At 45.4% G+C, this 27,562-nt stretch overlaps 2 protein-coding genes across 3 annotated transcripts in view; one reads left to right on the top strand and one right to left on the bottom strand.

Annotated features, from left to right (window-relative positions):
• Window positions 1–666: 666 nt before the first annotated feature.
• Window positions 667–27,562, bottom strand: part of rab9a (RAB9A, member RAS oncogene family) — a 70,795-nt gene continuing 43,899 nt past the window's right edge. Inside the window, exons 1-3 of one of the 2 annotated variants that reach the window (XM_078559360.1) lie at window positions 18,135–18,209; window positions 5,797–5,824; window positions 667–3,323 (exon numbers count right to left, since the gene is read on the bottom strand). In XM_078559360.1, the coding sequence (XP_078415486.1) occupies window positions 2,680–3,285 (606 nt within the window). In that variant the 5' untranslated portion in view covers window positions 3,286–3,323; window positions 5,797–5,824; window positions 18,135–18,209 and the 3' untranslated portion in view covers window positions 667–2,679. Of the gene's footprint in view, window positions 3,324–5,796; window positions 5,825–18,134; window positions 18,210–27,562 lie in introns of those variants that run through there. The other variant, XM_078559361.1, reaches the window with a different exon arrangement.
• LOC144691344 (uncharacterized) lies at window positions 23,709–26,982 on the top strand. Its single transcript, XM_078559353.1, has 2 exons — window positions 23,709–24,302; window positions 25,749–26,982. The coding sequence occupies exons 1-2, from the start codon at window positions 23,713–23,715 to the stop codon at window positions 26,758–26,760; spliced, it is 1,602 nt and encodes a 533-aa protein (XP_078415479.1). The 5' UTR covers window positions 23,709–23,712; the 3' UTR covers window positions 26,761–26,982.

The raw sequence follows: 27,562 nt of genomic DNA, 5'->3' as shown, positions 1-27,562 counted from the left end.
TTCTAGTCATATCATTTTAGTTCTCCATCCCACTTTGACCTCTGTCCTTGGTCCCCTACACTATTGCAACAAATCTCAAGGAGCAGCAAACTTATCTTTTGGTTAAGCAGTTGACCACCATCCAGATTCAACACTGATTTTATCAATTCTTTTCCTGTTAGTAGGTACTGGTAATAAATAGGCTGCTGTCGTTAACAGATCATTTAGACCCATCTTTTATTTCTTTACTTTTCTCATTACCAACCTCATTTTTGCCTTTATTTGTTTCTCCCGCCAGAGGCTGCTTAACCTATGTATTTCCAGTATTTTCTATATTTATTTCAGATTTCCAGCCCAGCATTGTTTTGCTTTAAGACCTTAACTGATAGCTTCGGCCTCCTTAATTAGTGTCATCCAAGATTATGTGAAGTATTGGAGTGGGGTTTGAATTTAACCTTCTGACTCAAAAGTCAGAATGTGACCATTGAGCAAAGGCTGAAACCTGAATCCAAAGCTCCAAGTCTTTGAGATAGACCTAGGTTTAAGTGAAAACTTCAATGGGAGATATTAAAAAATCAATGAGTAAAATGCAACATGAAATGTGCAACTGATGTCCAAATTGTTAAAAACCTTACTTTGTAGGGAGTGTCAGTTACTGAAGAAAAAAAGACCAAAAGAATCAGCGAGTGATTGAATAATTTTATACAGCAATTAACAAAAGCAGTGATCAGAAAGTATGGTGACAGACTGGAAAGAGGATGTGTTTAGGAATGGTTACTTAATTCTTGGCAGAGGGAATTCAGTGATTTGTTAACAAATGTAACCCATACCAACATTAAAAGTTTACTTCCACTTCATAATTCAGCAGCACTTATCAGCCAAGGTTGACAGTAGAGATCCTAATGTGGTAAAATGGGACAATTTAACTATTACAAGAAGCACATTTACTGCAAAGCTTAGAAAGAAAGCACTTTTATTTTTGGATTTAATTCTGTCTTTCACTACTTTAATTGAATTGATTGTTTCACTAAGTATAGCCTGGTCCGGCCATTCAATAATAAATCTGTCATTGTGCTTAATAAACAGCTCTCTGCAAGAATATAATGGTTCATCATGTTGGGTCTTCCAACTGCACTGTAATGTGCTAAAATATAAGTTGCCTCAGTAATTCCCACAAGCTTTGTTCCTGATCTCAACTATGCTACTAACTATAGAAAGATACTACAGGGAGCAAAGGGAAAACTGGACAGCCAGGTTATATTGCACAGCTTATACCCAGCTAATACCCAGCTAAGCAGCAGCAAAGGTCTTAAAGCAGGTTTGCAACCAATACTCTTGGCTAGAGAAGTCTGAGTTGCACAAAGGGAAAAATGGAAAAGAAATAAACATTTTGTGGTAAAATATTCATATGTTTTAAATTAAATTACCCAGCTTTGGCATACAATGGAACATACTGCAGCAGGAAGAGCCAAAATCTAAAAATACTGAGCTACAAGCTAGCGTTTGTAAATTTAATCTCGTTCAAGAGATTCAAATCTTGGAAGATCTTTAATCTCACCAATGTACACACAGGTACAATTTAATAATTGGAGTAATTAAAAAGTCCAAGTCAGTCCAGTATGTGACATTTATGTAGCCTGGTACATGTGACAACATACCATTGTCCAAAATACAAGAGCATCTACAAGCAAAACTTGTTTTACATTAAACCCTGAGGAAAGAAAAAATGAATGCAGAAGGTGCTTCATGTAATGGTGATGAACAGTTACTTTTTAATATATAAAGCAGAATTTAATTGAAATGATTTCAGTCCTTGACAAGTTATTTCAAGATACTCGGTACCTTTGTATCATCCGTGTGATCCCAACACTTCTTAGCTTAGCTGTGCATTAACAAAATGAACCCTGGCAGTTGGCTAACCAAGCAAACCTCTACTTTTTCTCAAACTTAATGCAGCTACAATGGAATGGTATCTCACGGTTATTTGACATTGTAACATTCTGCAAACTTAAACCGAACTCAATATGTAGACGATGTTTCAGTACCTGCAAATACATTGTTCAACAGAAAAAAATAATGATCAGTAGACTTTTTAGTTACACACTCGAAATTAGGGAATGAGAATAGACAGAAGGTTTCTATCCAAGACCAGTAAATAATTAGAACTTTGTTTTATTTGCAAGGAAGGGCGGAAAAAAATCATTAACAGTCCACCCCAGCATATTTTAGGGTTAGATTAGGAGCACCAATACATAAAGGAGAATTTTATGGAACAAACAGTTTACACAAATGTTGAGAGTTAATTAAGTTCCAATTTCCCAACCATTATCCAAGCTACAGTATGGTTTTATGCACAAAAAAATTGTTATACTTAAGTTAAAAATACCAACACCAAATTCATTTTTTTTAAATTTAAAGCTTGTGTAGTTTTGCCATTTTTAAAAGTTGATTTTAAACTCTCAAAACCCTTTTGTCTAAATCTCATCATGTGGCCAATGAATAAGCCGATTATCCATGGATAACTCGTCACATTAGCATTGTGCGTGTGTGCATCCAAACCCTTTCACAACCAATGGAACCCAGGTTTTCAGCTGGTTGACATCCGTTTCCTCAAAACAGCTCCAGCAGATCTGTATGACCCCAATCAACACCAGTCAGTAAATCAATGGCACACATTGGAAAGTTGATTGCACCTTCCAGTCAACAGCAGAAAGAGCTGTGTTTCTTCCCTCGGTTTAGATTCACTGTGTCTGTTTGCATGAAACTGTCAGATCTATCATCGGCAGCAAGAACTCGACGAACAGCTTCTTCAAAGGCCACTGCAACATTGGTAGCATCTTTTGCACTTGTTTCAAAATAAGGGTGGTTACCGTTCTCTTTGCACCAAGCCTGAGCCTCTTCTGCTGAAACTTGCCTCTCGGTGACATCAATTTTATTACCTAGAACCACAAATGGGAAACTATCTGGCTCCTTGACATCGGCGTAGTAGATGAATTCCTTTTTCCAATTGCCCAAATTTTGGAAGCTCTGGTGATCATCAACACTAAAAGTAAGGAGGCAACAATCAGAGCCTCGATAGAATGGTGTCCGAAGGCTCCTAAACCTCTCCTGGCCAGCAGTGTCCCATATCTGCATTGTCACATAATGTTCATCTACTTCCAAATCTTTGTTTAGAAACTCAACTCCTATTGTGTGAAATAGATGTATATCAAATTTATTGGTAACGTATCTGTTCATGAGTGAACTTTTTCCCACTCCTCCATCTCCCAGTAGGATCACCTTCAGTAGAGTTGATTTTCCAGCCATGGCACCCTCAATTGTTTTAAATGAAGAAATCAAACAGCCTATAACAAAACACAAACAAACGTTTTCATTGCCATCTGCTTCATTGAATATATAGTCTTTATATAGACTCAAAGTGATCAAAATGCATCACCAGCCTGTGGTGCAGTGTCAGTGGGATTCAATCCATCTATTAATTACAGTCAGATGTGAGAGAACCATTTGTCTGAGGAAGCGTGCATTGGGGGCTGGGGAGGGGGGAGAAAGAGTGGTGGGGAAGGGCAACATCAAATTATCCCACATTACTGTGATGAACCTCAAAGCAGTCAAATATCTTGTAACTTGCTCATTCCATCATTTGGTTACAGAAACGAGTAATGAGGAGAACCTCTGAGCAGAATGCAACTTTACACACAGATGTCACTTCTCTGTGCAGGCACATTTTAAATGTAATAGAGAAGCTTGATTTGTAAACAAGGTCTCATAAGCTTAACAAAAAATCCTGCAGGGTATCAATGTGACAATTGAGTGCACAGAACATATGTCTGTAAAGAATGGTCAGCATATTGAAAACCCAATGGAGAATGAGGGGTGGCACACCTACTCAAACATGGAAACAGTTGGAATTTAAGAGTAGGAACTCAGTGCCTGAAGATAGTCAAACTTTAAAACCTGGACTACTTTTTCCTAATAAAACAGCGTAACATGTTACTGCTCAAATATTTGGATAGCAGAAGAATAAATATTTCTTGATATAAATGTGTGTAAATATATTTTACCAAAATCAAGTCTGTACAGTCAGTTTACAAACAGCAGCGCAATACAATTTTTTCTTAAGCACCGCATAAGAACATAGGAAATAGGAACAGGAGTAGACCACTGGGCCCCTGGAGCCTCCCCTGCCATTTAATAAGATCATGGCTGATCATCTTGTTTCGATTTCCACATTCCCATCTAACCTCGATAACCTTTGATTCCCTTGCCTAACAAGAATCTATCTACCTCCCACCTTAAAAATATTCAATGGCTCCACCTCCATCACCTTCTGAGGCAGAGAATTCCAAAGTTGCACAACCCTCAAAAAATTTCTCCTCATTTCTGTCCTAAAAGGGCGACCCCTAATTTTAAAACAGTGCCCCCTAGTTTTGGACTCACCCACATGAGGAAACATCCTTTCCACGTCCACCTTGTCAAGGCCATTCAGGATCTTGTATACTTCAATCAAATCACTCTTCGCTCTTCTAAACTCCAGTAGAAACAAGCCCAATCTGTCCAACCTTTCCTCATAAGACAACCCACTCATTCCAGGTATTAATCGAGTAAACCTCCTTTGAACTGCCTCCAATGCATTTACATCCTTCCTTAAATAAGGAGACCAAAACTGCACACAGTTTTCAAGGTGCGGTCTCACCAATGCCCTGTATAACAGAAGCATAACATCCTTACTAAAATATTCAATCCTTCTCGTAAGGATAGCATTCTGTTAGCCTTCTTAATTACTTGCTGTACCTGTATACTAACTTCTTGTGATTCATGTATTAGAACACCTAGATCCCTCTGCACCTCAGAATTATGCAGCCATTCTCCATTTAAGTAATACTCTGCCTTTTTGTTCTTCCTGTCAAAGTGAAAAACTTCACATTTTCCCACATTAAACTCCATTTTCCAGATCTTTGCCACTCACTCAACCCATCTATATCCATCTACAACCTCATGTCCTCTTCACAACATACTATCCTACCTATCTTTGCGTCGTCTGCAAATTTAGTCACCATGTCTTCACTCCCCTCATCTAAGTCATTGATGTAAATCGTAAAAAGTTGAGGCCCTAGTAAAGACCCCTGTGGGACTCCACTCGTCACAGCCTACTCTTAGTTTCATCGTGATCTGAACCCTTCAAGTTTGTGCTGAAATCTTGAAACAAGTTCTAGCAGCTTATTCTCACTGCAAAATACCAAACCTCTGTAAATAAATCTTGCTTCCTGTCACTTGACTCTAGGGTAGAGTGCTTACATCTGGCTGTGCCCTTCATTCCAATCATGTGAAATTACTAATCCCAGTGGCACAAATTTTTAATATCCATTTATGCACGTCTATTTTAAGTTTCACCTTTATCTCTTCTGTGCATGCTTACATTAGTAGGAATGATGGTAAACTATTGCAATAAGACTTGTCCACTGAAATCAAATGCACCATCTTCAAGGATAAAACTGCATAACAAATCATGTATTTTAAATTGCAAGTAATCCCAACTTTCAAAAGGACTCCAAAATGCTAAAGGTGAACTCAGTCCAAAGTCATCTGGACAGGTACAAAATTATGCTCTTGCTCTTACAAATTGATATATACAATTCCCAAACACAAACTTTACAGTTAAAATAAGATCGTACTTTAGTTAGCAAATTATTCCTCACATCGTCCACTTAAAAAATGCACAATTGTGAACATTTTCAGCTTTCACATTTTAGCAAATTAACATACATTAAATATTAAAGTTAGAAAGCCCTGCAGAGACTGAATTAAGTCATTCCTTACCTTTTCAGATTAATGCATCATTAGATTCCTGTGTAAAAAAAAGTTAAAAAGGTGAAAAATGGTTGTGTGGATTATATTACCACATTAATCAATTGTAAGATCTCATCACTGCTGAGCATTTATAAACCCCTCCAAGAGGTGTCAGCTGTGGCTCAGTTCATAGCACCCTCGCCTTTGAATCAGAGGGTTGTGGGTTCATGTCCCACTCCCGGAAAACCAAGAACTGTGATTGTACTCAAAGAGTTGAAATCTGTGACTGTTGATAACTTGAAAGAGTATAAACCCCTCCATCTATTGTATATAATTAATTATAGTGGTAATCCAAAATTGAATCTACATTTGTTTCTAACAGTCAAACTGACAAAGTTCCAGTTGTTTACTTTTTAATACATAAAGCAGAATTGTTGTTTCGGCAGTAGCTCATATAATTTATACCAACATCAACACTGCCAGCACACCACCTATCAGCACCACCCGCCCACCCCCCCCCCCCCCCCCCCAGCCTGTTTCGCTCACCAACAAAAAGGTCACATCAGTAAATGCTTAGAACCAGGCAAGGTTTAGTCAATAGCCTCTTGCCAATTCTCACCAATCAGTTACGTAGCAGTGTGATATTATTGGTATACAGTTAATGCAGACTAGCTGCTTGAACCAAACAACAAAAAAAAAAATAAGTAGCTATGTTTGTGCTCAGTCTGATTTCAAACCCAGCCACCTCTTCAGTCTCATTTTGGAACGAACTCTCACCCAATTCTACAAGCACTCAATGACTGTTAATCTAGCATATTTTAAAACGAATGACTTAAATCAACCTTGAACATTCACGCAATTGGACTCATCAACCAACTCAGCATAAGTCAAACAACTTCAAGAGAACTGGGAGAAAAAATGGAACTAGTCACAGCAAAACATTTCATAAAAATGACTTATGTATCTGAAATGCATATTAGCACTGATCACTTTGAAAAAGGTCAAGAATCCCTTTTAATTGCATAGCAGTGGATCAACATCATAATCAGTTCTGCATTCTTGTGAAAGGTGATCAATGTTTGATTTGTCAAGTGACAAGAACACAAAACATAATTAACATCTCAACACTACACTTGTGACATGAATGGCTCCCTTTAGCTGCTCAACTTTATTTCAGTATTCATTAGCATTTAGCTCCATTTCAGTTCTGGAAGTGACACTTGGGATAACTTAGTGAGAAGGAATGTCACCTCTTCCACATACAATGATACTACAAAAGATGGTTTACTCCAAATGTATTGCAAACAATGCAAGAAATGTGTAGACATTTTGACCCCTCTTGCACTTAATTTTGACTGCATTTAGGCACTCCATCTAAACATGGAATTAATTATGTGTAATTAAACCCAACTTAATTTTAACCTGAATGTACCAGTCGAGCAGCATAGTGCTTACTGCTTTCCAGAGCAAGGAAAAAGTGGTGGGCAACCCATGTGTTTGGTGCAATTACAATTGTTAGTCCTCTGGCACACTATCCTGCTCACAGCATGTTTTACTTGCGAATGCCAGCACAGGCATGATGAGCTGAATGGCCTCCTTCTATGCCATATGATTCAAGGTGCAAGTTTCATTCATAGGAAACTTGGTCTTCTTATGGAAACTGCCATTTTGTAGTGAAATTAAAAGAATTGGATTAAAGTCTGAACTGTAATTGACACTTATATTAGCTAACCATTCAGGAGACGAGCACATGGATATTCATTTCTGCAAATCATACAATCCAATGTCAGTTATTCAGATGAGGTGTTGGTTACAAGTCAAAATGCAAAGAATCATTATGAGTTTGGGATAAAGCCAGCAAAACATTCCTCATTGTCAGCCCAAAATACAAAATCATTCTTTCAAAAGCAAATAAAAGAGTTTCATGATGTAGCAATATTGAAAGATCAGGCATTGCCCATCAGCACCCACTTTAAAAAATAAAAAGAATCCCGTGATCAAGAATTGTGGCTCCCATACTCGAATTTCAAAAGTAAGATTTTATGCATCAGCAATAGAAAGTGTTGCAAGTAAAGATGTAGCAACGGACTGCTTAACTATTTCATACCAGAACCTGGATGTAGCTTTTCAGCACTTGCACAGCATGAGATGGCAGTGTGAAGACTGAGTTTTCTGTATTTAAATATGACAATTACTTGCAAACAGACTGATAAGATACCGAAACAAAAACAGAAACAGAAATACCTGGAAAAACTCAGCAGGTCTGGCAGCATCGGTGGAGAAGAGTACAGTTGACGTTTCGAGTCCTCATGACCCTTCAACAGAACTTTTTTCAGAAAACAGAACTTCAACAGAGTTTTTTGTTTTTATCTCTAATAAGATACCGATCTTGATTCTGTGCTGGCAATGAGGGCAAAACTGTCAGCGTTTGTCACCATTACTCCTCTGAACTGACAGCAAATTCAAAAGTCTGCACAACACAGATAAATGCAGATATTCAGAGGTTGCTGTCATTGATCCTACCCTTGACCACAGGCTACATTGTTGAAGTCTAACCAGGCTGCAATTCTGTAGAAATCACTGATGAAACTTGTACTTTTACACTATCAGTCTTGCTGTAAAAACCCTTGAAAAAGTTGCACCCTGTTGAATGTGGTGCTGTGCTTTTAACCTTGTTCTAAATTCGTAATTACTATGGAAGAGCCTCATTTTCCCGAAGAACTAATTTTATCTTTGGAATGCCAATTCTCTCAATGATAAAAATGATGCACATTTTTAAAATAATTTGTTTTAAAAGATTATATATCAACTTTTACCTTTATCATGTGCGTACATGCCAAACATTCCTACAACTAAAATTTTAATTGAAAGTGAAAAATACAGTGCATTTCACTTCCTGGTTTGCTGTGAGAATACTTCAATATGATTGGTTGCTTATCCTGTTTGCTGACATCAAGCTGCTAGGCACCTGGAATATGCCCTTCAAATGACATTAGGAAAGGCGAAATTCATGCTACAGAAATCACTAACCTTTCTGAGAAACTTTCTTCAAGGTCACGCACGAGCTTTGTCACTTTGTCCCAACAGTGAAAATTGGGTCATCGAATAAAGATAAGTATGTTTAATTTGATAAAAATTATCTTGGGCCGTAACTTACTCAGAGTGACCATCAGCACTGGATTGTCACTCCATGCCCAATTACTAACACCAAAGTTCTTCCATGCCTGTCTCACCTGACCTTCCAACTCAGGACAGATAGATCCAGGCAGCACAACTGTCCTCGAGGCCCAGAATCGCAGACAGAGTCAGACTGGAGAAGGACACGCCCCATTTTATACGGCCAGACCCCGGGAGGTGGGTGGGAGGAGGGGGATGAGGGACGGGACCCCGGGAGGTGGGTGGGTGGGGGGGGGGGGGGGGGGGAGGGACTGTGGGAAGGGGGTTGGGGGGCGCGGTGGGAGGGAGGAGGGGTGGGACCTGGGAAGGGGGGGGCGCCGGGGTGGCAGAACTCGAGTGGGGGTTGGCTGGGTTGGGGTGTCCGACCTCGAGTGTGGTGAGGTGGTGTTCAGACCTCGAGGTTTTCGGAGGGGGGGGGGGGGGGGCACGGTGACAAGGGGGTGGGTCAGACATCAAGTAGGGTGGAGGGGGTCAGGCCTTGAGTAGGGGGTGGACGGTGATGGGGTCAGACCTCAAGCGAGGGATGAAGAAGGGGGTTAGACCTCAAGGGGGCTCAGTCCTCAAAGGGCTGGGGAGGGGGTGTTTGACCTCCAGGGTTTGGGGCGGTGGGATGCAGCAGGGGTGGTCGGACTTCGGGTGTGCAGACAGCAGTCGGACCTCAGGTGGGGGGGGTGAGGGAGGTCAGACCTCGGGCAGTGGGAGTTGGACTTCAAGTGGAGGGGGTTCATATCTCAGGTGGGAAGGGTGTGGGGGCTGGTTGGACCTTGGGCGCGGAAATGGGGGGGGGTGGCACTGTGGAGGAGTCCCAGGCCAGTGAGGGAGTCACATGGAGGGGTCAGGGTGCTGGAGGAGTCCTGTGGGGGTACGGGGGTCGGTCTGGGTCTGTACAGTAGTTACCCAGACATTAGAAGAGGTTTTCATTCTTCTAACTTCTTCCGGGTAAATATTTGTGTCACACATCCAGAATCATCCGAAGTTTGAGATTTAAATTGCATTTTTAGATGGTTCCCAGGGCAGGGCAATTGCCCTGCTGGGCAATTCCCCAGAACAAGACAATTATGGATGAGGGAAATCTTTTGAGCATCTTAACTCATCCATCCTGAAGCTCCCCAAAGCCCCTGAACAGCATCTAATTATTCCAGGGCTTGCCCCATCATCTGGGAATCCTTTCCTTGATCGCTCAAGAATTTCCTTTACTGGTTTTGAACCTTTGTCCCCTTGTTCTATGTTCAATTTTAAAGAAATATTCTGGATTTACTTTCCTCACACATTTAACTATATCAGCTCACAGACTCTTTCTACGTTGAGAAACCCAACCATGTTTCTTCTCATAATTCTGACCTCTAACAATAGAAACCAGTCTCCTGGCCATCAAGCTCTGGGACACCCTACTCAGTATTCCCCTTCCCCTCTTCCAATATTGGTGCTAACAAGCAATCCTTTTCTACCCTCCTAGTCAGTTTGTTATTCACTCGCAAGGTTTACCCTGAATCTCCACATCTGAGTATGTTTAATAACCTCTCGTGCAGACTTCACCAAATGCCTTGTTGAAGTTTTCGTACTTTATGTAGGGCACTCCTCAACCTATTTTAGACATTACTTCCTTAAAGAAGTCGAAAAGGTTAGTCAGGTATTATTTTTCTCTGATGAAAACAAAAACTGCAGTTGCTGGAAGTCTGAAACAAAAACAAAAAACACTGGAAAAACTCAGCAGGTCCGAGAGCATCTGTGGAGAGAGAAACAGAGTTAACGTCTCGAGTCCATATGACCCTTCTTCGTTATTTTTCTCTGAATCCACGTTGCTTGCTATTTAACATACAATTAACAACTGTGTACACCCTCAAATTTACTCCTGATAGTACATGTAAATAATTAAAGTGAGACTAATGTTTTATCAGTGCTTTAAAATATAAGCACCACATTGGCCTGTTTGCAATCTCTAATTTCTCCTTCATAATGGCCCTCAGCTCCTCACAGACCTCCTCCCTATTCTCATCAGCACTCTGGGATAAATACATCCCTGATTTGTTTTGAGCCATTTTAGCTTCTATTGGACTGCATATAGCTTATATTGAATTTGAAGTTATCGGTTTTACTTTTGAGTCAGATCAGAGGTGAGTTGGATTAGTCAGGGGACAGCCTATTTATTTCTTTCCTCATCAGATTAGGGGGTAAGGAAGGAATCGCCCAGAATATTTTATGTTTGTCCTCAATTTCAATTTTATTTTCAACTTGTGGTTATCACTGCTTCTGACTGATCTCTCATTGCTTTAGCATTGCAAGAATACTTTTACTGTAAATCTTAGCCTCTATGCTTTTTACTGCTCTTCTTTACACCTCTGGCCACCCTTTAACTTGACCACTTCATTATATTCATTGCAGTGAATTCCTTTTCTGGATCTGTAGTTATAATTTTCCCTCTTTATATTGCTTTTAATTTGTTGATCCATTTTTGGGTCACGTTTGTTTAATTGAAGCTTGTTGATTTTATATTTATCAGTCTGAGCATTATACCTTGAAAAGGTTTTCCACTAGTCTTCTGCTCAAGTGAACCTCAGCTAAATACATATTTAATAAATACAAGAAAACAACAACCTGCACGCTGATCATGTTGCCTCAGCACCTTTCTCAGCCAGTTGAAGATATCTGGAAACAATCCTTATTCAGGAAGGAGTGGCAAGGAAAATAATCCATTTGACAATGGGTATACAGTATCTTGTATAAAATCATATGCAACACAGTGGCATGGTGGCACATATTTTTGGAACGGTAATGCAAAAGAAAGTTGGGACAGAAGTTTCCAATCTCAGCCGTGCCAAATATTCCCCTATAGAAGGAAGGGAGGAAATGAGGAAGATCATCTTAAGCCTCTCCCTGAACTGTGTTTCAGAATAGTATTAGCAGGTTATTGAACCAATAACCTGCATGCATGCCCACCTACGTTGCACAATGCAAGTACAAAATAAGAACTGTATACTTGACAATTTTTATGACTGCACCCATCTTGCATCTACAAAATCTTCTATCCCTTTGTCAAGTTTCTGTCAACCTTTTCCATTCAAAATTCCCATCTCCACATTTGTAATGGCATTTAAGACCATAAGACATAGGAGCAGTAAGCCATTCAGCCCATCGAATCCACTCCACCATTCAATGAGATCATGGCTGATCTGATAATCCTCAACTCCACTTTCCTGCCTTTTCCCCATAACTCATGATTTTCTTACTGATTAAAAATCTGTATCTCAGCCTTGAATATACTTAATAACTCAACCTCTACAGCCCTCTGATTCACCACCCTCAGAAGAAATTCCTCATCTCTATCTTAAATGGGCGATCCCTTACTCTGAGATTAAACCCACTGGTCCTAGGCTCTCCAACAAGGGGAAACAACCTCTCAGCATCTACCGTGTCAAGCCCCTTAAGAATCTTATATGTTTCAATAAGGTTGTGTCTCATTCTTCTAAACTCCAATGTGTACAGGCCCACCCTAATCAACCTCTCCTCATAAGAAAATCCCTCCATAGCCTAGGGGTCAACCTAGTGAACCTTCTCTGGACTGCCTCCAATGCCAGTACATCTTCCCTTAGACAAGGGGACCAAAACTGCTCACAGTATTCTAGGTGTGGTCTAACTAGTGCCTTGTATAGTTTTAGCAAGACTTCCCTATTTTTATATTCCATTCCCTTTGAAATAAAGGCCAACATTCCATTTGCCCGGTGAACTTGCATGCTAATCTTTTGCGATTCATGCACAAAGGCCCCCAAATCCCTGTGCTGAAGCTTTCTGCAGGCTTTCTCCATGTAAATAATATTCAGCTCCTCTATTCTTCCTGCCAAAGTGCATAACCTCACATTTTCCCACATTATATTCCATCTGCCAAGTTTTTGCCCACTCACTTAACCTGTCTGTATCTTTCTGTAGACTGTCATCCTCACCACTTGCCTTCCCACCTATTTTTGTGTCATCTGCAAACTTGGTGATAGTACATTCACTTCCCTCATCCAAGTCATTAATATATATAGTAAATAATTGTGGCCCCAGCACTGATCCCTGTGGCACTCCACTAGTTACAGATTGCCATCCTGAAAATGACCCCCTTATCCCAACTCTCTGCCTTCTATTAGTTAGCTAATCCTCTATCCATGCTAATATACTACCCCCAACACCATGGGCTCCTGTCTTATTAAGTAGCGTTATGTGTGGTACCTTATTGAGTGCCTTTTGGAAATCCAAATATATTACATCTACTGGTTCCCTTTTATCTATCCTGCTTATTACCTCCTCAAAGAATTGTAATAAATTTGTTAGGCATGATTTTACCCCATAAATGTGTTAAGATGAAAGTCAGTATGTCAGTCTGATGAACGCCACTAACATTTTCCAGAATTTCCCTTCTCACCAGCTATGCATCCATCCTGACCTGTTGCCAAAGCAGAGCTCAGATGAAATTACTAAGGGGACCAGGATGATTATAGCCAGAGTTTTGAGTCAGATTAGAGGTGAGTTGGATTAGTCAAGTCTTGGCTACCACAGTGGAATTAATGGACTATATGTCAGTTCACAATCCAACTCGACATCTGTCTAGAGTTATTTCAAAACTTGCACTGATACAGCACGTTTAATACACAATGTCCCAAAGCAATTTACAAAGTAGAAGGATGAACATAATTACAAGCCACAGAAAAAAGTTTAGAACTCTTGGGGAGGGAGAAAGCTTTTCAGGTTTCTGAAGAGAGAGAGAAAACAGCCAGTGGCATTTGCACAGGAAATTGTAGAGAGCATGGCCAAAAAGCAGAGTCACAAACTGTTGGGTGGAGGAAGGGTTACACAGGATGCAAGAGTTGAAAAACAGAAGGGTTAGGGAGAAAAGTATATTTCAATAGGTAGCAGAATTGTGGTCATGGGGGCATTTAAAGGTGAACATAAGGATTTTAAAATTAAAATGTGTTAGGAGGGACAGAAAGCCAGGAAAGCTTGAGAATGGGAGTGAACACAGACTGAGAAGAAATGAGGTTTGAAGCTCAGGGTCAAATAGGACTCCATGGTCTTCATCCTGGAGTAATAGACCAGGGAGGAAGATGGAATCAGTTTTATGTAAGCAGAGTTCCTTTAAGCACTGAGAACGGTGACTGTGGTCTTTCCTTCTGGCTGAAGGAAAATTGTGACTCATCTAGATAAGCAGTCTCAACACAGAAGCAACGCTAGGGTTGAGGTAAATGGCAAAGTAGAGCTGGGCAACAATGTACAGATGGAAGTTGATTCCATGCTTGTGGATATTGTACATAAATAAGGAAGAATTGACAGGGCTGTTGACCAAATACACTTTTCCATTTTTGCAATAAGGAATCGAGTTCTCCTTTAACTCTAAGGGCTACTGCTCTGCTAAGTTCTTAGCAATTGCTCCATTTCTGGACTATGTCACAAGCTGCCATGAGATTTACCTATCAAACCTTAATGCGCAATCAACCCTTAACAGTATATAGTTATACCTCTGACCAGCTTATCGGAGATTCTTTTCACAGAGAGATTTAGTGCAAACAATATTTTCTGTGAAACCTGAATTTTGTAACATTCACATGTACATGCCGCTCCAGACCAGAGTCCATTACTTCTATGTTATTCCACTTCTTTGCCTCTCAGGCTCTTAACAGCCTAAATGGTTATAACCTCACTAATTCCTGGGACCTGGCCATCACATATCCTACAATAGTAGTTACTCATTGTAAAATATTTCATTGGTTGTAAAGCACAGACATCCTGAGCTACAAAAGGTGCTACATAAATGCAAGCTTTCTTTCTTTTTCTCCGCACTCCTTTCCATCATCCAGACCTGCCATTTCTTCTCCCTCCTAGATACTTAACCCTCGCCCCCTTCACCATTAATCCTCTGCTTTCAAAATCTCCTGCAGCTGTGCAAGATTTGAACCCCGATTATAAATCCACGACTATCCTCAATGCCCCTCAGTCTTTCATGAAGGACCCATTGGCAGTAATACCCCATGTTTCTTTGTAGCTATCATTTCTGCCCAGTACAGCTGCAAGAAACAAAACTCGCAACCTTCACCCCAACCAACCTACTCTATCCATCATTGTTACCTTAGATCTCCCAGTGGACAAATCACCATCTCTTCTCCATACTTCCCACCAGAATATTCATTCGCTTCTGACCAAACTTATTGTGGGTTATTGCATTGATTCTGACTTTAACTGAGATTTAGCTCACAGGTGAGAACACCCACCCGTCCGCCTTACCAATCCTGTGGATGGGCGGGTTAAGATTAGTCCTAGTCACCGAATCACACCTTGTGCCTCCCTCAGCTCTTCTGGTGGTTCTCCTTTGAGCACTTTTACCACTCCTTCAAAACACTTGTCAAGTGTAACCACCCCTCCCCCAACCATCAAACAACCCAAGCCTCATCCCGAAACAGGAACCCTTGAACTATACTGAAAGACTCCAAATGCATCGTGATTTCAATCTTCATTTTAGTCTTCCCTTGACCTCTCCTGATTTCATTGCTCTCCTCTCCCTTTTGTGCTAACCCTGTGGTAATAAACCTTCCTCCTCAGTCACTTATAATTGGACTTTTAAGTCACATCTGTCTGGCCTTTGGCTTTCAATTCACCATAATACTTCAGCAGCCACTGATATGCATAACCACATCTCAGGGGGTCAGTTAGTTCAGTTGGCTGGATGGCTGGTTTGTGATGCAGAGTGGCGCCAACAGCACGGGTTCAATTCCTGTACCGCCTTCTCAATCTCACCTGAGGTGTGGTGACTCTTGGGTTAAACTCACCACCAGTCATCTCTCTCTGATGAGAGCAGCCTATGGTCCTCTGGGACTCTGACAGCTTTTGCTTTTTTTTTGTCACTTCATGTAGAGATTTGATGCCCACATGTCAAAATCCTTTACTCTCTCCTATCTATGTTAACCCTCTGATTTGGCATCTATTTCGCTTATGACAAACTTGAGCATATCTGGCTTCTACATTTCCACTAAGGATACTCAGCTGTACCTCCCCACCAGCTCTCGACCTAGACTCATTTTGACAAGACTGCTTGTTCAACTTCCAATGGTGAATGACCAGTTAAACATTAGGAAAAAACGATTGTCATCGGGCCCCTAGACGAATCCAGAGTGCTCGCTACACTAGCATCTTATTTGACCGAGCAGAGCGCCTAACCCCATGACCTCCTCCAGACCTGCAACCCTCCCCTAAATCATGACTCTGACTTTTGTGTACGCCACCACTTCTTTCGGCTTTCCAGGCTCACATTCTACAATCCCCTCCCTAAATCCTTCCATTTCTCCTCAAAACCCAGCACATGACCAATTTTTGCTGGCCACAATTACCTACTCCTTTGGCTCACCATCCATTTTGCCCAGTAATGCCTGCCAAGTGCCTAGGGGCATTTTTCTATGTTAAGGCCACTTTGCAAAATACAAGCTGCTGTTACCTTGCTTGCCTCCACAGTATCCAAAACAATTGGTTGGTTATTTGAGCATACCTTGCAGTGTATGAATCAACTTGAATGCACAACTGCTTTACTGACATATGGTGCTCTGCAACACTCTGACCTGTTACAATCTGAGCGTCCTGAACATCGAACAGCATGCTAGAGCTAATATGTTGCTAGAAACCAACTCAATTTGCCCTTCACACAAAGTCAAATGATGCATTTGGTAACAAAAAAAAACCTAACAATTCTTGAAAGCAGCCTTTGACAACCAAGTATGGCAATGAATACTTTGTATACTGCTTTCAGGTACTGTAATGAGTTTCAGTACATACTAATGTATAAGCATAATTTGTCCAAAAATGAACTAGGCAACACTATTAATAACCGGATCAAGTCTAATTTCCCATTACAAAAACAGAAAATGCTAGAAAAACTCAGCCGGTTTAACAGTAGCTGTGGAGAGAAAGACAGGGTTAACGTTGAGTCCATATGACTTCTTCAGAGCCGATGCTGTTGGACCGGCTGAGTTTTCCCAGCATTTCCTACTTTGGTTTCAGATTTCCATCATCCGCAGTATTTTTCTTTATCTTAGGCTCTAATCTCCCATTATATCCTTTTGCTTTTTAACATTTCGGTCTGAAGAATTTTAAAGTTTGGCTAGAGAGGCTGTGAAACAGCAACATCTTTCCCCCTTTCCCCAACAGACGTTGCTGAACGCTTCCAGCCTGTATCTCATCTGCCTTTTGGCAGAATTCCAGCTAGGGTGGCAGCCACATTAATGATATCACAGTCTCACAAGGAGGAGGTAAAATCACAACAGACAGACACCAGTGCCTGATCCCAGGCTGGATTGCATTTTAACTACACTGACAACTGCCCAAACAGCAACAAGACAGGAACTGGCAGGTGCCCAAGTACTTTAACCGGGTAGGGGGGTGGGGGGGGTTTGAGGGTGAGTGTGGGAGGTAGGGGGTTTGGTGTGGGGGGTAGGGAGGGTGTGGGGTTTGAGGGGGGGTGGGGGGTAGGGGGGATGGGTGTGGGGGGTTTGAGGGTGGGTGTGGGGGGTTTGAGGGGGGTGTGGGGGGATGGGGTGGGGGGGTTTGAGGGTGGGTGTGGGGGGTAGGGGGTGTGGGGTGGGGAGGGTAGGTGTGGGGGGTAGGGGGTGTGGCGGGTTGGGGGGGAGGGGTAGGGGGGTGTGGGGTGGGGGGTTTGAGGGTAGGTGTGGCGGGTTGGGGTGGGGGGTAGGGGGGTGGGGGTGGGGGGTGGGGAGGGTGGGTGTTGGCGGGTTGGGGTGGGGGGTAGTGGGGTGGGGGTGGGGGGTGGGGAGGGTGGGTGTTGGCGGGGGGGGGGGTGGGGGGGTAGGGGGGTGGGGAGGGTGGGTGTTGGCGGGGGGGGGGGCTGCAAATGCCTAATTTCCAATCAAGTTTCTCCACTCCATACACAGGAGGTGGATCAGTCCTGTCAGCGCCATGATAACCATCACTGGGGGGACAGGGCAGTGCCGACCGGCCAGGGCTGCAGGGCCCCAGTGCGGTACCCCCCCCGCCCCCGCCCTCCCTCCCTCAGTCAGTCAGTGGGTGAGTGGACGCTGTGCTGCCGGCCGGGAGACATTAAGCGTTAAACAGTCTGTGTTAATAATAAATGCGCAGCGAGAGAGGGAGACGAGCGGGTGGCCGAGGATCCGCTCTCCCTCCCCCCGGCCCCCCGGCCCCATTCCCCGGACACTTACCGCTCGCGCTGACGGCGCTTATCCACGTCCCCCCATCGACCCCTGTCCCGCACATCCGGGCCTCCAGACACCGGAAACCACGTCATATGGCCACGTGACCCTCTGTCAGCTGACACCCCCCCCCCCCCCCCCCAGGGAATCATGTGACGGGCAGGCAGCTCTCCTCCCTCCCCCCACACACACACTCAGTCTCTGCTGTCCAGCCTGCCTTGGCTGTGTAAGGAGAGTCTAGACAGGCAGAAACATGTCAAATCAGCTTCACAAAACATTGCGGTGAAAGCAAAACCCTGCAGCTGCTGCAAATCTGAAACAAAGACAGAAAATGCTGGAAAAACCCGGCAGGTCCATCAGCATCTGCAGAGGGAGAGAAACACGCTTAACGTATCGAGTCCCTATGACTCTTCTACACAACTAAGGAAAAATAGAAATTTCACCTCTTTTCTATTTTTCCTTAGTTCTGTTGAAGAGTCATAGGGACTCGAAACGTTAACTGTGTTCCTCTCCGCAGATGCTGCCAGACTTGCTGAGTTTTTCCAGCTATTTTTATTTTTGTTCCACAGTATTTTGCTTTGGTTATAAAGCACTGGTTCGGTCTCAACTGGAGTACTTGTGTCCAATTCTGGGCACCACATTCAAGAAAGGATAAGGCATTGGGTGAGAGAGGGTGCAGAAAAGATTTACAAGAATGGTTCCAAGGATAAGGGACTTCAGTTATGTGAATAGATTGGCGAAGGTGGGGCTGTTCTCCTGCGAGAAGATTGGGAGGAGATTTGATAGAGGTGTTCAAAATCATGAGGGGTGTCATGAAGCTGTTAATGTATATAATACTATTGGAAAATAGAAGTTTAGTCTGTGGGTGTGTCTTAATTGGATTAAAGTCAGCTAGTCTGGGTGCTTTGATGGGTCCTAATTGTGAGATGCAAGACAGAGTGTATTTGCATTTTTGAATAAAGCATTCAAGAAGTGGGGTGAAAACTGACTCCTATCTAGCAAGTACCAAGCAATATGTTTATATTACTAATCAAATTGGTACTATGAAAGGGGCTTTATTGTTAGAGAGGTTTAGTTCAGAGGTTGGTGATACAATGAGAATTTACCTTCAATGGGCTGTACTAGGTATAACTTCAGCAGTTTTGTGTGTGTAGAGCAGAGGCAATATGAGATCAAAAGCAGTTGTAAGCCTCCACAGGAACCAAAGTGAAAAGAACCTCATTTTGAATTCATAAGGTGAAAATGCTTTGCCTGGTGTCTGGTTAAGTCTATGGGTTGCTGTTGCCTTAATGGAGATTAGTTTGGGAATTTGTTAAAAGTTATGATAGTAGTAATTTATAGCCATGTGTATACATATATTTTAACCTGTGTAAATTAATAAAATGTTTCATTTAGTTTAATGTAAAACCTCGAGAACTGGTGGTCTGATTCCTGAATTTAGAGTCACATCTCAAACATAACACTTAAACTTCTAGGTTATGACAGTGTTTAAAGTTTCCCTCTGGGGTTTTTAAATAACTCAGCTTTAGCAACTGCTCGGTCATAACAGGGGTCTTGACAGAATAGATAGAGAGAAACTGTTTCCATTGGTAGAAGGGTCAAGAACCAGTCACACGGATTTAAGATGATTGATAAAAGAAGCAATGGCAACATGAGGAAAATCTTTCTTACACACCAAGTTGTCAGGATCTGGAATGCAGTGCCTGTGAGTATGGTTGTCATGAAAGTATAATAATTTTCACAATATTTTTCTGGTTTATTGTGAAGTAGGTTTATGGGGGGTAAGTATAGTTGGGTCTGTCTATGTGTGATGTAATTACATTGGTGTCAAGTCGACTGCAAACTTTAACTCATCAAAAGAACCTAGGTGCTTGACATGCTTATGAGTAAACATAGATGCTGGCTTAGCATGTAAAGTGTGAAGGAAATTTGCATTTTTAGATAAATGAAGGGAGATTTGGAGTTCAAAAGAATCTCAGTCTCTTTACAACTAGCTAGATAACTAGCCAGGAGAGTGCAAGAGGAGGACCCTGGGACAGGCAGTCAGCTGCACCTAGAGGAGAGTGCGAGAGGAGGACCCTGGGAAAGGCAGTCAGCAGTACCTAGAGGATCTAGCATCTAATCTATACTCAGGTAGGTGTAAGTGATCGCTTCTCCGCTTCTCGGCCTCTTGGCTAAGATCAAGTGTAGTGTTGCAGGGGCGACACCATGGTCCTGCCATGGCAAGGTCGGGATGGAAGGGCGAAAACCAATCGCAATCCGAATTCATACCGTGGGTTACCTATCACCGTCCGAGTCACGGTGAACCACAGCGACGAAGGAGGATCACCTATGGATCGGGGCTTCTTCACCAGGAGGATCCTGTTGAAGGCGTGCGGCTTCCAAGCTACGGAGATCTTCACCCTGCACGACTCCCGCAAAGGTGGTTATTTTGACGTGACGTTCAAGCAAGTGGCAGACTGCGTCCGGCTCCTGAGGGTGTTCGAGGAGAAGAGAGACCTGCCGGAGATGAAGATCCTGACGGCGGAGCCGCACTTTTCTCTGCCGTTGCAACGGGAACGTGAGGTGATGGTGCATGTGTACAACCCCTTCGTCCCTGTCGCCGACGTGGTCACCTTCCTCACCAGGTACTTCGATAAGGTGGGGAGCGGCACTGAGATTCGAGACGACTTGGGGATCTGGACAGGCAAACGCCTGTTTAAGGTCACGCTAAAGACCGATGGTAAGGGAGCCATTTTCCACCCTCCTTCCAGTTTCGCTATCGGGGGAAACCGTGGCTACCTGGTCTACGCTGGGCAACCCAAGCATTGTCGCTCATGCGGCAAGGCTGGTCATGTGGCGGCCAACTGCAGCGCCTCCCTCTGCAAGATCTGCAAACAGGAAGGGCACCAGACAAAAGACTGCAAACAGGCCAAGTGCTGCAACCTGTGTGGCGAGGCAAGTCACCTCTACAGGACCTGCCCCAAACGCTGCCGTACTTACGCACAGGCAGCCAAAGCCGACCACGGGGAAGCAGAAGAAATGTTCCGTGTCACTCCAACCACCAAGGCCCCCAGGGAGCTCAACGGGACAAAGGAGGACACAGAGAGAGACAAGGTGGAGAAAGAGATTGAGGCAACAGAGAGCCAATCAACAGCACCACCCCCTGAACCTTCCAGTCCTCAGGACAGCGAATCAATGGAGGAGGAGGCAGCAGTGGAAAAGCAGCAGGGGGAGTGGCGGACGGTGAAGAACAAGAAAAGTAAGAGGGAGCGAAGAAGAAGCAAAGGCGTTTCCCAGAGAAGCGGCAAGAGGCGTCTCCCATCCGACACGGATGACAAGGGCAGCAGCTCTTCGGATGAGGAAGTGCCAGAGCGGCACCGACAGAAGAGGCGGCAAAGCTCCAGGGCGTTGGAGGACGAGACACCCGAGCTCCAGAAAATTGGAGACAACAAGGAGACCAGCGCACCCCAACTTGGCCTGCAACCTGAGGAGGCCAGTGCACCACAGCCCCTGGAATCTGGGAGCAGTGAGGCAATCATCGCACCCCAGCTCCAGGAAGCCGGGAACAGCAACCCCCCAGAGGGGGTGAGTTTTGGAGAAGCTTCTCCAGCAAAGGTCATCTCAAAATCCGCTCACTACGTGAACCTCCAGATGCCACCGGAGCAGAACACGGCCAAGGAGATCTACCTCAGCCCATCCAAAGTGAAGGAATTTGAGCTCACTACGGGTATGAAGGAGCAGACTAAAGGTCTGGGACTCTCAGAAACAGTGGGTTTGGTAGGAGAATAAATGCTTTAATATGGGTTTAAAGATTGTATCCATAAATGTGCGTAGCATTAAATCTACTACGCGATGTGTTGCGACCTTGGACTACCTAGCCAAGGTCAAAGCTGACCTGTTGTTTCTGCAGGAGTGTGCGATACCGCACCTCAGCTCCTACAGGCAATGGTCACGATGGTGGTCCCACGGGCCATCGATCTGGTCGGGCGGAAAGGACTCTCGTTCCTCCGGCCTGGGTATTCTGCTGCGGGGAGGCAACTTCACCGTCTCCGAGGTCAAGGAGGTGGTGGGCGGGCGACTCCTGGTAGCAGACGTAATGTACAAGAACGCTCCACTCCGGTTAATTAACGTGTACGGCCCGGCACAAGGGGCTGAGCGGCTGGAGGTTTTTCAGCAGCTCCCACTGCTGCTGGCGACCTCCAGGCCGGTCATTCTGGGCGGGGACTTCAACTGCATCATCGATGCGGCTGGACGATCCGGCAGGGCCGGAAGCAGATTGGACGCTACGTCCAGATCCCTGATGGAAACAGTTAAGGATGCCAAGCTGCACGACGTCTTCAGCAACCCTGCAGACGGAGCGCAGCGTAGATACACCTGGTCGCGGCCAGACGGGTCCATTCGTTCCAGGATAGACTTCCTGTTTGTGTCCCGTGCATTCACAGTCAGATCCACCGACGTCAAGCCGGTGTTCTTCTCTGACCACTGCCTCCTACTGGCGGACTGCCACTTGGAGGAAGACCTGAGGGTGGGCAGGGGGGCATGGAAGCTAAATGTGCAACTGCTGACCCCAGAGAACATTGAGGAGCTCAAGAGGGATTACAAAGGTTGGAGAACCGTGAAACCCCTCTTTGAGTCCCTGACACACTGGTGGGAAGTGATGAAGGGAAGCATCAAGAGGTTTTTCATCCTCAAAGGCACCCAGAAAGCTAGAAAGGAACAGAGGGAAATGTCCCGACTCCAGGAAAAGATGCAGAATCTGCTCCGGCTGCAGTCGATGGGGGTCGATGTCAAGGAGGAGCTCCAAGAGGTGAAGGGCCAGCAAGCCTCGCACTTTGCCTCGGAGGCCTCCAAGATCATCTTCCGTTCCAGAGTCCGCTCCGTGGAGCAGGATGAGACGTGCTCACGTTTCTTCTTCCAAAAGGTACACAGAGAGCGCTCTGTGATCAGCAGCCTGAAGGAAGAAGACGGCTCAGTAAAGTCATCACGGTCCGACATTCTGAGGATCAGCAAATCCTTTTATGCCGGACTGTATGACGTGAAGCCCACGGACAGCACGGCCTCCCAGTCCTTCCTGTCCTCTATCACGGAGGTCCTAGACCACAGTACGCGGGAGAGCCTAGACAAACCGCTAACTCCTGACGAACTGACTAAGGCCCTCGAGTCCTTCGAGAAGAGTAAAACCCCCGGAAGCGACGGCCTGCCGGCGGAGTTGTATTCGGCTCTGTGGGACTTGATCGGCCCAGACCTGCTAGAAGTGTACGAGAGTATGCTCCTGGCCGGCAGCATGTCAGAATCCATGAGGAAAGGCATCATCACCCTCATCTACAAGCACAAGGGGGAAAGGGAGGAAATTAGGAATTGGCGACCCATTTCACTGTTGAATATGGACTATAAGATTCTGTCCAAGGTCATCGCCAACCGGGTCAAATCCGCTCTGGAATTGGTGATTCACCCTGACCAGACCTGCTCTGTGCCAGGCAGGAAGATCTCTGACAGCCTGGCGCTGCTCAGGGATACGATTGCCTATGTACAGGACAGGGGTGTGGATACCTGCCTCATCAGCTTGGATCAGGAGAAGGCCTTTGACAGAATATCGCACACCTACATGGGGGATGTGCTCTCCAAAATGGGCTTTGGGGAGGGAATTCGAAATTGGATCCAACTGCTCTACACTAACATCAGTAGCGCAGTCTCAATCAATGGGTGGGAAACAGATAGCTTTCCGATTAAATCTGGAGTCAGGCAGGGCTGCCCTCTCTCGCCTGTCCTTTTTGTGTGCTGCATAGAACCCTTTGCCGAGTCCATCAGGAAGGATCCGGGCATAAGAGGAGTGACGATCCCAGGCAGTGGAGGCACTCAGGTAAAAGCCTCCCTGTACATGGACGACGTCGCCGTCTTCTGCTCGGATCCGCTGTCGGTGCGCAGACTGATGCACGTCTGCGACCAGTTCGAACTGGCCTCGGGAGCCAAGGTAAATCGTGGGAAGAGCGAGGCCATGTTCTTTGGGAAGTGGGCTGACCGATCCTTTGTCCCCTTCACTGTCAGGGCTGACGGCCTGAAGGTGCTGGGGATATGGTTCGGAGGGACCGGGGCATGCGTTAGAAACTGGAAGGAGCGAGTGGCTATGGTGAAAAGGAAACTGGGCATGTGGGAGCGACGCTCCCTCTCCATTGCGGGTAAGAACCTGGTCATCAGGTGTGAGGTACTCTCGCTGTTGCTGTACGTGGCGCAGGTCTGGCCCATTCCACACGCCTGCGCGATGGCGATCACTCGAGCCATCTTCCGCTTTATCTGGAGGTCGAAAATGGATCGTGTCTGCAGGGACGCGATGTACAAGCCTCTAGATAAAGGGGGAAAAAACGTGCCCAACATCGCCCTCATACTGATGGCCACCTTTGTGTGCGGCTGCATCAAGCGGTGCGTAGACCCTCAGTACGCAAACACCAAGTGTCACTACGTGCTGAGGTTCTACCTGTCCCCGGTGTTGCGAAGGATGGGTCTGGCCACGCTGCCGCGGAACGCTCCAAGTAGTTGGACCGTGCCGTACCACCTGTCCCTGGTGGAAAAATTTATGCAGAAAAACACCTTTGACCACAAGTCCATCAGGCAGTGGTCAGCACGTAACGTCCTAGAGGCCCTGAGGGATAAGGAGAGGGTGGACCCTGTGGGATGGTTCCCCGAGCAGACTGTTAAAGTCATTTGGCAGAATGCCTCATCGCCAGAACTTTCCAACAAGCACCAAGACGTAGCTTGGCTGGTGGTGAGAAAGGCCCTCCCCGTCAGATCCTTCCTACACGCCAGGAGTCTCACCCCCTCTGCACGATGCCCTCGAGGTGGCTGTGGTGGGGAAGAGACCGTTGTTCACCTCCTTGTGGATTGTGCCTTTGCAAAGAAAGTCTGGAGAGAGATGCAGTGGTTGCTGTCGAGGTTCATCCCGAGCAGTTCTGTGACACAGGACTCTGTGCTCTACGGGCTGTTCCCAGGGACACACACCGAGACAAACATCAACTGCAGCTGGAGGATCATCAACTCGGTGAAAGACGCGCTTTGGTCTGCCCGAAACTTGTTGGTCTTCCAGCACAAAGATTTGTCCCCGACCGATTGTTGCGGACTGGCACAATCCAAAGTCCAGGACTACGTGCTGAGGGACGCACTAAAGCTTGGGGCAGCTGCCGCAAAGGCGCAATGGGGAAGGGTCGCTGTCTAAGACCTTTCTACCACAGCGCACCGAGAGACTGGGAACTGTTTAGAGCCCCTCGGGCTGTACAGATCAAAATGAAAGGCTGTAAATGACTGTAATATTGTTTGTACTGATGCACCTGGTGATACATTTTGTAAAAGTTTAACCTGGATTGTACCCTTGTAATGTTGTTTTTGAAATGGTTTTGAATGTGATTGAAGATTTTTATGAATAAAGTATATTTTTACAAAAAAAAAGTGATCGCTTCTCGGGAACTGGGCTGACCGATCCTTTGTCCCCTTCACTGTCAGGGCTGACGGCCTGAAGGTGCTGGGGATATGGTTCGGAGGGACCGGGGCATGCGTTAGAAACTGGAAGGAGCGAGTGGCTATGGTGAAAAGGAAACTGGGCATGTGGGAGCGACGCTCCCTCTCCATTGCGGGTAAGAACCTGGTCATCAGGTGTGAGGTACTCTCGCTGTTGCTGTACGTGGCGCAGGTCTGGCCCATTCCACACTCCTGCGCGATGGCGATCACTCGAGCCATCTTCCGCTTTATCTGGAGGTCGAAAATGGATCGTGTCTGCAGGGACGCGATGTACAAGCCTCTAGATAAAGGGGGAAAAAACGTGCCCAACATCGCCCTCATACTGATGGCCACCTTTGTGTGTGGCTGCATCAAGCGGTGCGTAGACCCTCAGTACGCAAACACCAAGTGTCACTACGTGCTGAGGTTCTACCTGTCCCCGGTGTTGCGAAGGATGGGTCTGGCCACGCTGCCGCGGAACGCTCCAAGTAGTTGGACCGTGCCGTACCACCTGTCCCTGGTGGAAAAATTTATGCAGAAAAACACCTTTGACCACAAGTCCATCAGGCAGTGGTCAGCACGTAACGTCCTAGAGGCCCTGAGGGATAAGGAGAGGGTGGACCCTGTGGGATGGTTCCCCGAGCAGACTGTCAAAGTCATTTGGCAGAATGCCTCATCGCCAGAACTTTCCAACAAGCACCAAGACGTAGCTTGGCTGGTGGTGAGAAAGGCCCTCCCCGTCAGATCCTTCCTACACGCCAGGAGTCTCACCCCCTCTGCACGATGCCCTCGAGGTGGCTGTGGTGGGGAAGAGACCGTTGTTCACCTCCTTGTGGATTGTGCCTTTGCAAAGAAAGTCTGGAGAGAGATGCAGTGGTTGCTGTCGAGGTTCATCCCGAGCAGTTCTGTGACACAGGACTCTGTGCTCTACGGGCTGTTCCCAGGGACACACACCGAGACAAACATCGACTGCAGCTGGAGGATCATCAACTCGGTGAAAGACGCGCTTTGGTCTGCCCGAAACTTGTTGGTCTTCCAGCACAAAGAGTTGTCCCCGACCGATTGTTGCGGACTGGCACAATCCAAAGTCCAGGACTACGTGCTGAGGGACGCACTAAAGCTTGGGGCAGCTGCCGCAAAGGCACAATGGGGAAGGGTCGCTGTCTAAGACCTTTCTACCACAGCGCACCGAGAGACTGGGAACTGTTTAGAGCCCCTCGGGCTGTACAGATCAAAATGAAAGGCTGTAAATGATTGTAATATTGTTTGTACTGATGCACCTGGTGATACATTTTGTAAAAGTTTAACCTGGATTGTACCCTTGTAATGTTGTTTTTGAAATGGTTTTGAATGTGATTGAAGATTTTTTATGAATAAAGTATATTTTTACAAAAAAAAAAAGTGATCGCTTCTCGGGAACTGGGCTGACCGATCCTTTGTCCCCTTCACTGTCAGGGCTGACGGCCTGAAGGTGCTGGGGATATGGTTCGGAGGGACCGGGGCATGCGTTAGAAACTGGAAGGAGCGAGTGGCTATGGTGAAAAGGAAACTGGGCATGTGGGAGCGACGCTCCCTCTCCATTGCGGGTAAGAACCTGGTCATCAGGTGTGAGGTACTCTCGCTGTTGCTGTACGTGGCGCAGGTCTGGCCCATTCCACACTCCTGCGCGACGGCGATCACTCGAGCCATCTTCCGCTTTATCTGGAGGTCGAAAATGGATCGTGTCTGCAGGGACGCGATGTACAAGCCTCTAGATAAAGGGGGAAAAAACGTGCCCAACATCGCCCTCATACTGATGGCCACCTTTGTGTGTGGCTGCATCAAGCGGTGCGTAGACCCTCAGTACGCAAACACCAAGTGTCACTACGTGCTGAGGTTCTACTTGTCCCCGGTGTTGCGAAGGATGGGTCTGGCCACGCTGCCGCGGAACGCTCCAAGTAGTTGGACCGTGCCGTACCACCTGTCCCTGG

Source organism: Cetorhinus maximus, chromosome 16 (genome assembly GCF_964194155.1).
Source record: "Cetorhinus maximus chromosome 16, sCetMax3.hap1.1, whole genome shotgun sequence".
Lineage (NCBI taxonomy): Eukaryota > Metazoa > Chordata > Chondrichthyes > Lamniformes > Cetorhinidae > Cetorhinus > Cetorhinus maximus.
Note: the sequence above shows the minus strand (reverse complement) of the source record. Positions and strands in the feature narration are given on the sequence as shown.

Bases quoted from the DNA above. Each gene is read 5' to 3' on its own strand.
- LOC144691344 (XM_078559353.1), top strand. From the start codon at position 23,713: ATGGGGGATGTGCTCTCCAAAATGGGCTTTGGGGAGGGAATTCGAAAT. The intron at 24,303-25,748 runs GTGTGAGGTACT...CCTGGTCATCAG, and splicing joins GGTAAGAACCTGGTCATCAG to GTGTGAGGTACTCTCGCTGT.